General features: G+C 35.6%; 1 protein-coding gene across 1 annotated transcript; it reads left to right on the plus strand.

The window, feature by feature from the left end:
- Positions 1 to 669: 669 nt before the first annotated feature.
- On the plus strand, positions 670 to 2,607 carry LOC125488581. Its single transcript, XM_048628400.1, has 3 exons — positions 670 to 858; positions 949 to 1,121; positions 1,585 to 2,607. Exons 1-3 carry the CDS (start codon positions 756 to 758, stop codon positions 1,651 to 1,653), a joined length of 345 nt encoding a protein of 114 aa, XP_048484357.1. The 5' UTR covers positions 670 to 755; the 3' UTR covers positions 1,654 to 2,607.
- Positions 2,608 to 12,842: the final 10,235 nt, after the last annotated feature.

The raw sequence follows: 12,842 nt of genomic DNA on the forward strand, positions 1-12,842 counted from the left end.
GGTCAGGAGGACTGTTACCACTTCTATAAGGTGCTGCAGAACTCTCAGGCTGTTGGTGCGTGCTACTGCTATACAGTGCTTCATCTATACGGACCTTCACAGTCTCTGTCCCGGGACATTGGTGTTGCCGGTGCTATTCGCTGGAACATTAAGTGCGACAAGGACGTTTATATAGGTTACCTAAGTATAACCTACCGAAGAACTGTGGTCGGAATTATAAATAAATCGCGCGTAGTGTTTGATTTCGCATGCTCAATTAGCATTGTGGACATTGTGAAGTGCACCTAGTGTAGCATATTCATCTATATAATCATTAAATTAAAATACCAAAAGTACAAGGCGTTGCACATAAATACGTATTATAGCGGTTGGCGTTGACGCAGTTTCCGCTTCCTGCTGGTCGTGAGGCTTCGGAATCGTTCGTTCATGCACTTCGTGTTGCTTCGTGGACACTCGCCGCGCCGCATCGTAGTCTCTCATTGGCTAGCGGAACCAACTTCAATACGTGTTTCCGAGTTTCGTCTGGCTACCTAGTTATTATTCCGAGTTTCGTGCAAGTTTCGTGTGCCATCCATTGCTCAGTGGTGCCATCTGCACCATAGACTAGAATAACCTGCTGCCGAATCTGCGCCATTTGTATTTTATTTTGTAACCTCGTTGTGTCGTGGGCGCAACAAGTATTTTTTTGTAAAGTGATTCGTGATTAATCACTACGATTATTACTATTTAATAGTTTTATTAGTAAAAAGTTCATAATGGAACAAGACTTAAAAAGGCTGATAGCTGCGAGAGGCCAGTTAAAAGGCACAATTACAAGATTGTATAATTTCATTAGTAATGAAACCGAGTTTAAAAAAGGTACGCTTGAACAATTGAAGGTTAAAAAGGAATTGTTGGTCCAAACCTTCCAACAATATTGTGATTTAAATATAGATATATCTGTTCTAGATTCACAAAATTGCGAGGATTTCGAGCGCATCGAAAATCAATACTTTGCAATAATGGCTGCCATTAATGAAAAATTTACTCCTGATACAAATTGTGAGGTTGGTAAACCATCTACCAGCAGCAGCAACCTGACTAAGTTGTCCAGGATAGAAATACCGAGGTTCAGCGGACAGGTGGGTGATTATCACAGTTTTATCTCATTATTTAAAAGTGTAATTGATCAAGATGGCCGTCTGTCACAATGCGACAAATTTTTCTATTTAAAATCATTGCTCGAACAAGATGCCGCTGAACTGGTGAAACACCTAAGCCTATCTGATGCTAATTACTCACTAGCTTTATCCTTGCTGGCTGAAAGGTATGACAATAAGCTTAGAATCATTAACTTTCACATCTCATCAATTTTAGATATACAGCAAATAAATAAGTGCTCAGCCTCAATGCTAAGAAACATTGTTTCACAAACAAAACAACACATAGCTGCCTTACAAACACTTGATGTACCAGTTCAATCCTGGGATTTAATTATAATTTCCATTTTGCAAAGGAAAATTGATCAGGGCACGTTTAGGTTTTTCCATTCAGAGCTTAAACAAAATACATTGCCTAAGCTAGATTATTTTCTAAACTTTTTAGAGCAACGTGCAACCATTCTTGAGACCGTGGCTGAGGCTGGCCATAGCCATGCTCACCCTACCCGAGTAGTGAACAAGAGCCACGGAGCGAGCCTCGTAACCACCACAGGGAGTACCACCAGCTCCAGCACAAGATGCTGCGACTTCTGTAAGTCTAAATATCACAAGTTGTATCAATGTCAAAAGTTTCAATTAGCTTTGCCAACTGAACGTGTGCTGTTTATTCAAAATAATAAGTTGTGTTCACTTTGCTTAAATCAGCATAACAATAGAAAGTGTTTCTTTGCATTCAAGTGTAGCATATGTAAGGAGCGTCATAATACGTTATTACACGTAGATAATGTACCAGAAATACCTAAGCAGGTATCGGTATCAATGGGCCAATATGGCAATATATTACTACCAACTATTAAGGTAGGTTTAGTAGATAAGCTTGGCAATATGGTTTATGCCAAGGCTTTATGTGACTCAGGTAGTCAAATATCATTCATTTCATCAGATTTAGCTGATCAAATTAGTTGTGAATTAAAAGATGAGCAAACTATAATTAGTGGCATATGTCAAGGGAAAAACAAAACTGCAAAGAAGGCTAAGTTTACAATATATTCTGAAAATAATGATTACAGCTTAAAGCTAACATGTTGCATTGTTTCAAAAATAACTTGCGATTTACCACAATTTGATGTAGATATTGGTAGCTTAAACATACCGACTCACATCAAGTTAGTTGACAGGGATTTCAATAAAAGTGAACCAATATCAATTTTATTGGGTTGTGATATATTTTTCAAAATTCTTTTGCGTGAACAATTGCCAATAATTCCTGGCGGGTTATATTTACATGACACGCGTTTTGGTTATGTTGTGGCAGGACAATTACCGTTACAACGAAGCTCGGCCACCACGTCACAACAGATAACAGCTGTTAGCAACTTTTGTAACCTTGACAATGAAATTAGGTCACGTGAGGTCGATGACACTCTTACATCTATTGATAGCTCACTCAAACAGCTGTGGCGGTGCGAGCAGGTGCCGCAGATTTATAAGGCGAGGCTTCATCTGAGCAGGAACTAGCAGAAACAATGTTTCAGGAGTCAGTCCAGCTAGAAGACTGTAAATTTCAGGTAAAGCTACCTTTAAAGCAAGAGTTTAATGAAGTCAGGCTCGGTAATTCTTTATCTCGAGCCTTACAGAGGTTCTATAACTTAGAAAAAAGGTTTTTAAAGGATCCGTTGCTTTTTCAGCAATATAAACAATTTATTGATGAATATGTTTCGCTTGGGCATGCGAAATATGTTGATATTGAAAGTTACAATTTAGAAGAGGATCCTGTATATTTTCTGTCTCATCACCCTGTGATTAATGAAGGTAGTAAAACTACGCGGTTAAGGGTAGTTTTCGACGGTTCAATGCAGACCGATCGAAACATTTCATTAAATGACTTAATGTTAAATGGACCTTGTGTGCAAAACAGTTTGTTTAATATATTAATATTATTTCGATTGCATAAATTTGTCTTAGTAACTGACATAAAAAAGATGTTCAGAAACATTAAACTTGATCCATCACAATGCTCAATTCAGAACATACTATGGCGTAGTAGCCCACAAGAAAGAATTAAATGTATTCAATTATTAACAATTACATATGGATTAAAAAGTTCGAATTATTTAGCAACGAGATGCCTAAACGAATTAGCACATAGATATAAGGATAAGTATCCTTTAGGTTCCGATATGTTGCTTAACAATACATTTGTTGATGACATAACAGCTTCTAGCAATAGCTTAGAAGAATTAGGTAAAATCAAAGAACAATTAATTGAGCTGCTTGCCTTGGGCGGGTTCCAATTGCATAAGTGGTGTTCCAACAATAGTGAATTATTACAAAATATTCCACAAGCCGAGCTTAACCTTACTGAATTGGAGTTAGGAAAAAATGAGACTGCATTTGTTAAAACATTGGGGCTTAAGTACAATGTGAATACTGATACGCTTTCTATAAGCTGTCAACAACAAGGATTATTAGATTCATACACTAAAAGAAAGGCCTTAAGCATTCTCAGTACGTTGTATGACCCACTTGGTCTTGTGGGACCAATTATAGTTATGGCAAAACTTATAATGCAGCAAACGTTCTTGTTAAAAATTAATTGGGATTGCTTACTTTCAATTGAATTAAATCAACAGTTCAGGGAATTTGTTCATAATTTAAATATGACAAACATAGTAATCCATAGAAACATAAATACACATAATGTCAAATTGATTGAGTTGATTGGATTTGCTGACGCATCACACAAGGGATATGGATGTTGTTTATATATACGTACCATAGACGAGCATGGTAATGTTAAGATTAATCTTTTATGCTCTAAATCGAGAATTAATCCCATCAAACCATTGAGCACTCCTAGGCTAGAGCTTAACAGTGCATTATTGCTTGCAACACTTACTAAAAGGATTGTTAAATGTTTGAAGTCAAAATTCAACATAAGAGTGTATCTATATGTTGACTCTAAGATAGTACTAGCATGGTTAGATACAGAACCTATAAAACTAACTGTTTATGTAGCAAACCGAGTCAAATTTATAAAAGAATTAACAAAAGGCATTTCGTGGTTGTATGTGAACACCTCTGATAACCCTGCAGATTGTCTTTCTAGGGGTGTGAAGCCTCATTTATTGCAAAATAATGAGTTATGGTTTCACGGGCCATCATTCTTAACAAGTGCGAATTACTTACATACTTGTGAAGATATAGATATACCTACAGAGGTGCCCGAGATAAAAATTGCAATACTGCGTGTGTGCAGGAAGATGAGTTTAACTTGTTATCTCAATACTCGAGTATTCATACGCTAACGAGAATAGTAGCATTAATTTATAGATTCTATAACAACTGTAGAACAAAGAAAGAAGATAGGCTTCTGTCACAGATATCATGCAAAGAGCTAGACTTTGCTCTAAAGGTAATTATTAGGCAGGATCAAAAAACGCATTTTGCTCCTGAGTTAGGTGCATTAAGTGCTGACAAGCCAATTAAGTCTAATTTAAGACAGGTGAATCCGTTTGTAGATAGTTTTGGACTATTAAGAGTGTCTGGAAGGCTTCAGCATGCCGATGTTCCGTTCTTTAAAAAACATCCAATTATATTGCCAAACGGGTCTGTCATTACTCAATTAATAATATTAAATGAGCACAAGCTATTAATGCATGCTGGACAAAAATTATTATTAGCAAGCTTGAGTCAGAGATACTATATTTCAAATGGCTTACGGGAAGTTAAAAAGGTTATACACAAGTGTGTTATATGTTTTAGGCTGAAAGCTGAAACGTCACAACAGCTTATGGGTTCTTTACCGGCTGACAGGGTCAATCCAAACCGTGTATTTGAAATAGTAGGAATAGATTATGGTGGTCCATTTTCAGTCAAATTACATCGAGTAAGGAAACCTTTGATTTATAAGGCTTACATTGTCTTATTTGTGTGCTTCACTACGAAAGCGATACATATAGAATTAGTATCTAATATGACTACAGAAAGCTTCCTTCAATGTCTGAAAAGATTTATTTCCAGGCGAAATAAACCATCAGTAATTTACTGCGACAATGCTGCTACGTTTAGGTCAGCTAATACTCAACTCAGCGAATTATATAAATTACATAACAATGTTGATCACCAAAACAGTGTAATTAATTATGCTTCACAAATAGGTATTCAATTTAGTTTTATACCTAGTTATAGCCCAATATTTGGTGGTCTTTGGGAAAGTGGTATAAAGAGTGCTAAGTATCACTTGAAGAGAGTAGTAGGAAATCAGGTACTTACCTACGAAGAGTTAAATTCTGTCGTTGTTCAAGTCGAAGGAGTCTTAAACTCACGACCATTAACTGCCCTGCTAACAGCTGATACAAATGACATGTCGTACTTAACACCTGGTCATTTTCTAACGGGTGCTCCCCTATCGTTCATTCCAGACCCAGATGTTACTTATATACCTACCAATCGGCTGTCATTCTGGAGACAGTGTACCCAAATGGTGCAAAGTTTTTGGAAGTTGTGGTCCAAGCAGTACTTAGTACAGTTGCAAAATAGGCCTAAGTGGCAGAATTCTCTTCCTAATATCGAAGTAGGAACATTAGTTTTATTGAGGAGTGATAACATTCCTCCTTTGAGTTGGCCAATGGCACGTGTTGTTGAAACGTTCCCAGGTTCAGATGGCAAAGTTAGGGCATTGTCAGTCAAAACAACAAAAGGTACTGTGATACGGACAAGTGTTACCAAAGTATGTGTACTACCTATCGATAAATAAGCCTGGAACGTGGTGGTTCCATTGTGGTGCTCATTGGGCTCGCCTTACTCAACTAATTTACATTGTAAAAATTGTTTAGTTTGTATTAAAGCAATATAATTATGTGGCTAAATAGGTTACAGTAGTTTATCTTAAGACTTACAATTGTTATTAAACTTAAAATTTGTGTCTTTATTGTTCAGGTGTAAAGTTAAAATGTACCTAGGTACATTGCTGTATTTCATTATACTTGTACATATTTCCCATTTATGTTTACTGATGATATGTTACCTATCTATCTAAATGCATGTAAAGATATGATATGCCATAGTAGATAAATGTATTTGTAAACATAAGTAAGTTCGTGTAAAGGTCAATAAAATGCAGTGTGATTAATAAAAATATAAGTTTTATACATGTTATTCTGTTACAGTTACTTTAAACATAGTTAAATTAATTATCTAAGTTATTCACTTGCACAAATAGGTTGCAGTCACAAATTAGTTGGTGTAACTGGTTGGTCAGTTCACACATATACCTGTTATAAGTATATAACTATTAATGTGTCTTAATAAAATTTATGAATGCATGATTGTGTCTACCTGTGTGTACTTGCTAATTTTGTGTGAGCAATGTTAGTCAATGTAATCTGCGTAGATAGATATGTAACATTACTTAACTGTAGTTATTAACTATTATTATAGGATAAGGTGTCGTTAATGTCTTACTCCATGTGTTTAAATTAAGTAGTTGCTTAAGTAGTTATACATTGGTTCAATCAAAGTTTCTAAATTGTTTGTTATCACTATCACATGGGTATAGGTGTTAATTTTTTCATGTAAAGTCATTAGGATATATCTTTGCCGTTGGGCGCAATTATGTACGAAACGCACATATAGATTTATACCTACATAGCTAGCTATAGTAAACAGATGTATAGCATATATGTTAGTATCTGTAAGTAGCTATAGATTAAGTTCAGTTACCTCATTACCGCGGTCGCATTAACTTCTCATGTACTTAGCCTAGCCAAATTAAACAATTATTTGAATACAGTCCACTTAAAACGAATTTATATGTGAGTTTAATTTACCAGCCCCTCACACTAGGTTCAGATTTTTATTATTATTTTTTTACAAAAAACCGGTACATTTCTTATTGTTTTGTAATACTGCAATTTTTTTACAAGGATAAAGCAGCACGAGGTGCCCTTTTTTAAATAAATAATAATAATAAATTTAATTACTGACTTATAGGTCTAAATACTCTAAATGCTACAAAACAACGAAATACTTCAATTTATGTATGTGGTATTAAGCTGAATAGTCAAAACATAATAATTAAAAAGTTACAGGAAGTTTAAACTTTCAAATGGGTTTTACCACAAACTAAGATTTTTACTTTGTAACGTTCTTGTCGCAAATGAGCGATATGTAAAGCCATACAGGTTACCCCCGTTCATTGTTGTTTGCGGTGTCGCCTGGTAGTTTTAAAACAGTTTTTAAAAAGTTTTTCGCGTTACGCGGAAACTTGACTGGCGCTGCGGACAGGATTGCTGTTTCATATAGCTTGCACGTTCAATTCCGCGATTATCGGTTTGGGTATAAAACTCTATCTAACCTTGCGGATATAGCGGCGCGAATAGGCTTTACAGCAATCCCTCGAACAAATAAATTCGTCAAGTGAAACGCAAGATAGCAACGAGTATGGCAGTGGCTGGTTGGTGAGTAAAACTCTTCGCCTTCCTTTCCCTTCTGTATTTTTCATTGTAAAGGCTGCAGGCAATTTTATTCCAGGGATCGAAAATCTCCCGATATAACGATTATCTGTTTTGAGATAGGTTATACACATTCTCGCTTCCAAATCAGTGACTCTGTAATAAATAAGGTAGTTAGGTCATATACACAGTCTCGCTTCAAAATCAGCTATTTTGTAGTAAGTTCCAAAGTAGACATAATAATTAAGTACTTCAAAATCAGTAATTTTTATTACCTAAGTTTATTGGTAATTATTTTTACATGGTGTGTTCAATTTTTACAATTTTCTCTTACTTTTACTACTTACTGTATATTTCTCTTTCTGACTTTTATTGCCTGTATTTTTATTGTGTGTGTTATAAATCGTGTAAAATGGCAACTCTCACGCCTATAACAGCGGAAATGCTGAAGTTGATCTCCACGTTTAATGGAGACAAACGGCTATTAAATCTATTTCTCAGAAAATGCGAATACTTTATAGCCAAGTATAGAGGCAACGACACTCAAAATTTATAATTTTATCACTCTATAACGAGTAGGTTAACTAATGACGCGGCTGCATTAGTTTCCGAGTTGTTGTTTAGTTGACGTATGTTGCGGTAGTGCTCGTGTCTATAGACAGATATATAACTATTTTACTATTCTCCTATTTATATCCATCATTTAGATAATATCCATCATTTACACAAACTAACGAATTCATAGAACAATAATATTATGAAATACAAAATTTAAATTCTTTTTGCTTTTCATCTGGGCTCGAACCCGTGCCGCAATCAGCCGAGATCAGGGTAGCGCACATCTGCATAATCAATCATTGGGAGCAACAATGAGTTGACTAGCGTAGCTTTGGTAGAGTACGGCAGGAAGTTCTGCAGGCGTTTAAGTCCATGCATGGATGCATAGATCTTACGGCTGACCTCAGAAACCTGCAGCTCCCAAGACAAATTGCTCTGTATGTGGAGACCAAGATTTTTCACATTGTCACAATATGACAAGCTAATTCCATCGAACACGACAGGTGGTAATGGACCAAGTCTGGCCAGGTGAAACCTGCTGCCCACAAACATAACTTGCGTCTTTGAGGGATTAACAAGGAGACCATAATGAGCTGTCCAAGTTTTGACTGCTTCGAGATCGGCACTCACGGACGTCATCGGGACCACATGAAACATACAACTGAAGGTCGTCAGCGTACAGGTGGTAAGTACAGTGTTTAACATATTTATACACGTACATTGCTTCACTACTGCTAGGCTCAGATAAATAACTTTGTAAAATACCTACATTAACAAAGTTTATTTTTAACTGATTTTGTAATGTTTGTCTTAAGTTCGCATACCGACGGCATTCTACTAAGATATGATAAGGATATTTACGGAACTGCAGACATTACAATTTGGACTTTCGTTTTTTTTCATCAAAAAGTTAAATTTATTAAACGGGATATGACCTGATCGAATTCTAAAAGCTATTGTTAAATATTTTCTATCTAAATTTAGATTGGCGAACCAAGGAATGTGAGGTGGTTCGCTTTGCATTGTTCTATACCATATGCCCTTTTCACAAGATCTTTCATCAAAATGTGTTTTACATTTGTTGTGACTTTCTTTTTCTTCTTTCTTTTACCTAGGTAGGACTTCTGAATAACACGTTATTATATTTATGTATGTGCCCGTAATTGACGCATTATTTGCCAAGCGATCCGCTCTTTCATTCCCTAGTAAACCAATATGAGATGGAACCCATTGCAATCTCAGCTGCAACCCTTTTTTGTCAAATTTATTAAGTAAAGCCAGCACATCGTAGGCTAACGGCACGCCTCTGACACCAGAGGCAATGTTGGAGGGCGCTTCTACTATCTGTAAAAATAACAAACTTCCGACTGTCCGTAACATGATCGCTTAAATGTGTAAGTGCTTCTAAGATCGCAACAAGCTCCAAGGACATAATAGTAATGTCACAGTTTGTAATTTTAAGACTTCTAGATTTATGTACATTTGCATCATAGAAAGCAGCTCCAGATCCATTGACACTTTTGGACCTATCGGTAAGAATTTTTGTTTATTTCTAAGAGAACTCTATATCCTTCGAGTCTCACCGACTTGTTTGGTCCGGATGGCTTTTGCTCCACAAAAACATATGTATCTATATATCTATCCACATCTTTGTACATATCTATAATGTTTAACAAAACGTCTTTTCCTTTTGTGACGACATTATGTCACCGCAAAACAACGCATACATACACCCTCACGTATCGAATGTTGGCCGGCGACTGAGCGCACTACATGACATGATTCACATGATGTGATTACACCTGTCCTAAGTTGGGATGTAGCACCCGCAAATCTCCGATATGTAGTTTCCTACATGACTACGTGTGATTACACTTGTCCTTACGTAGGAAACTACATGATGTAGTCGACTACATGTAGTCTAGTCTAATCGCCGCTTTAAACCGGCCCAACAACAAACCGGTGGATTTCGCATTAATGAGGTCCATATAACCGACGAGTCGACCCATCGCCACAAGGCAAGCAATACAAACAACACGTGTCGGACAATCAATACGAATTAAAGTAAAATTAAAAATTTAAGTGAGTGTATCTGTATAAACATTTCATTAAAATACCTATAGTACAAGGCGTTACACATATTATATAGCGGTTGGCGTTGACGCAGTTTCCGTTTCCTGCTGGTCGTGAAGACTCGGAATCGTTCGGCTGTGGTGAGGCTGAAGTCACGTGGTACACGGGCATAAAGCTGATTGGTTCTCCTAACTTCGTGTTACTGTTGTTTTTTTATATTGATCAGCTGTTTTATAAATTTAATATGAGTGAATACAAACCTATACAGACTCCAATGGAAGTGAAATTAAATATATCTAATAATGTACATTGTGTAGATAAGTATCCATATCACAAAATCATAGGAAGTTTAATGTATTTGGCTGTATTGACAAGACCTGATAATGTGTTTACAGTAGCTTTTATAAGTCAATTTAATAACTGCTATTCCAAAGAGCATTGTTCCTATGTAAAGCGATTATTGAGATATTTGAAGTGTACTAGAAGTTATGGTTTGAAGTATTCAGCTGCAGGAAATTCAATATTAGAAGGGTTTGTAGATGCTGATTGGGGAGGTAATGTAATTGATAGGAGATCATAAACTGGAATCTGTAATACATGTCTGTAAAAAATGTATACTATTGATATTTTCAATGATAATCAAAGTGCGCAAAAGTTAACTGTTAATCCAGTTTTCCACAAAAGAACCAAACACATAGATATCAGATACCATTTTAGTATCTAGAGAATGTTTAACTAATAAAACCAAGTGTTTATGTTCCGATAAAGATTTATTTATTTATTTATTTATTTTAACACTTTATTGTACACAAAAAACATAAATACATAACAATTTATAAACACAGTAAAAGCATACAATGGCGGGCTTATTGCCAAAAAGCAATTTCTTCCAGCCAACCTTTGTTGGTGGATAAAAGAGTTACTTACGAGCTATTAAGTTACAGGTACAACAACAGTTACAACAAAGAAAATTAAAAATTAAAACAGTACTAATATAATACAGCCTACAATTCTTGTTGCTCAAGATTATACATTTTTAAATAGATTAGGTGTGCAAATTGTATAATTTATGTTTGGCCATATTATTAGATATAGTGAGGGTGATGAAATGTTAATATCTAAAATATGCTCTGTATGCTGCCAGTGTATACAATATTTACTACTCTTTAAAAAAAATAAAAAGTCAGTCGTTGAACCACCATCATAACAAACGTTGTTTTATTATAGGTTCATCAATTAACCGATGCCAATTTGATTAACGCAAAAACAATTATCTATTTTATTTACAGCGCTTATAAAACAAATGTGACTTCTACAATAGTACATCACTGAATGTCTTCTTATATAATCTGCCCGAGCAGATGCTACGCATAGTCAGGCTAAAAAGTCTTAGCACTTTAGAGGATGCATTATCCACCGTATTGGAAGAAGTAAATTTCGCAGAGCAATATAACTTATGCAGTAAGATGCTATCAAATAAAAATCCAACCCCACAGACTTCTAGTACCAATAATTCAATTCCAACACAGCAATCCTTCATCAAACCACCAATGCAACATCAATGTAAATTTGTGATACCTCATAACAATGACCCTAACATTCAAAATCAGCAACATGGGTTTAGACCTAATTTACAATTAAAGACACCACAACAACCGTTTGGCTACAAACCACCCCAATTTCAAAGGCCACCATTCCAACCCACAGGTTTTAGAGCCGGGGCAATTTGTGTACAAGCCCCAAACTAACTTCGGTTATCGGTTTCAACCAAAGCAAGTATATACCGATGTGTCGATGCGTACGACACCTATGCAGTTCCAAAATAATGAACTGTATTATACATATGAAAATTCGAAAACAGATTTTCCCATTGACTCTGAACAGTAGCAGTATGAATCGTGTGAAAATTACGTAGAGTTAGACACCGTAACAGAGGAGCCTGTAACATCCCCTGTAACTAACACTGACAGTGCTGATTTTCTTCACATTTCAGTAACTCAAAAATCCCAAAAAAAAATAAAAAATTAAACTGTTTATTTTAAGAAAATAAGTAATATTTGATTTACAAGATCCAAGGACTTAATCTACTTACTAGGTGAGATTTTAATAGCCTTAGATTGTTACCCTAGAACAGCGTATAAGTAAATAATTTATAAATTAACATTATAGTTATAAAAAGTTATTTCAGCAACAGCGTCAAGTGCAAAAAACAATACCAGAAGTTAGTATTACGTTGGTAGATGTATGCAGGTACATACAGTGAATTTAGCTAAGAATTAACATTTATGTATGTATAAGTAGGTAAGTACAAGTACCTAGGAACACTTATTAATATAGAATTAAATTACGATGCCACCCTTAGACTACCCTATGTATACTTACCGGAAGTAGATGGCAAATTTATGTTGGACACAGGTAGTACTAGATCATTTATCAGTCCACGAAAAGCCTCTCAGTATTTGCTAGACCACAGTACTACGAAGAGTTTACAGTAAACAGTCTAGTTTTCACGACCAAGTAGCAGTTATTCCGCTATTTCCGACATTTAACGCTGACGTCCATCATAAATTATATATTTACGATGTACATAGAAATTACGACGGATTAATTGGCATGG

This window comes from Plutella xylostella, chromosome 20 (assembly GCF_932276165.1).
Source record: "Plutella xylostella chromosome 20, ilPluXylo3.1, whole genome shotgun sequence".
In the NCBI taxonomy this organism is placed as follows: Eukaryota; Metazoa; Arthropoda; class Insecta; order Lepidoptera; family Plutellidae; genus Plutella; species Plutella xylostella.

What these genes read in the sequence shown, in the direction of transcription:
- LOC125488581 (XM_048628400.1), top strand. Translation starts at nt 756, where the DNA reads ATGGAACAAGACTTAAAAAGGCTGATAGCTGCGAGAGGCCAGTTAAAA. An exon ending in TGAAACCGAGTTTAAAAAAG is followed by an intron (nt 859 to 948) that starts GTACGCTTGAAC and finishes TATCTGTTCTAG; the next exon opens with ATTCACAAAATTGCGAGGAT. An exon ending in TACCGAGGTTCAGCGGACAG is followed by an intron (nt 1,122 to 1,584) that starts GTGGGTGATTAT and finishes TAAACTTTTTAG; the next exon opens with AGCAACGTGCAACCATTCTT.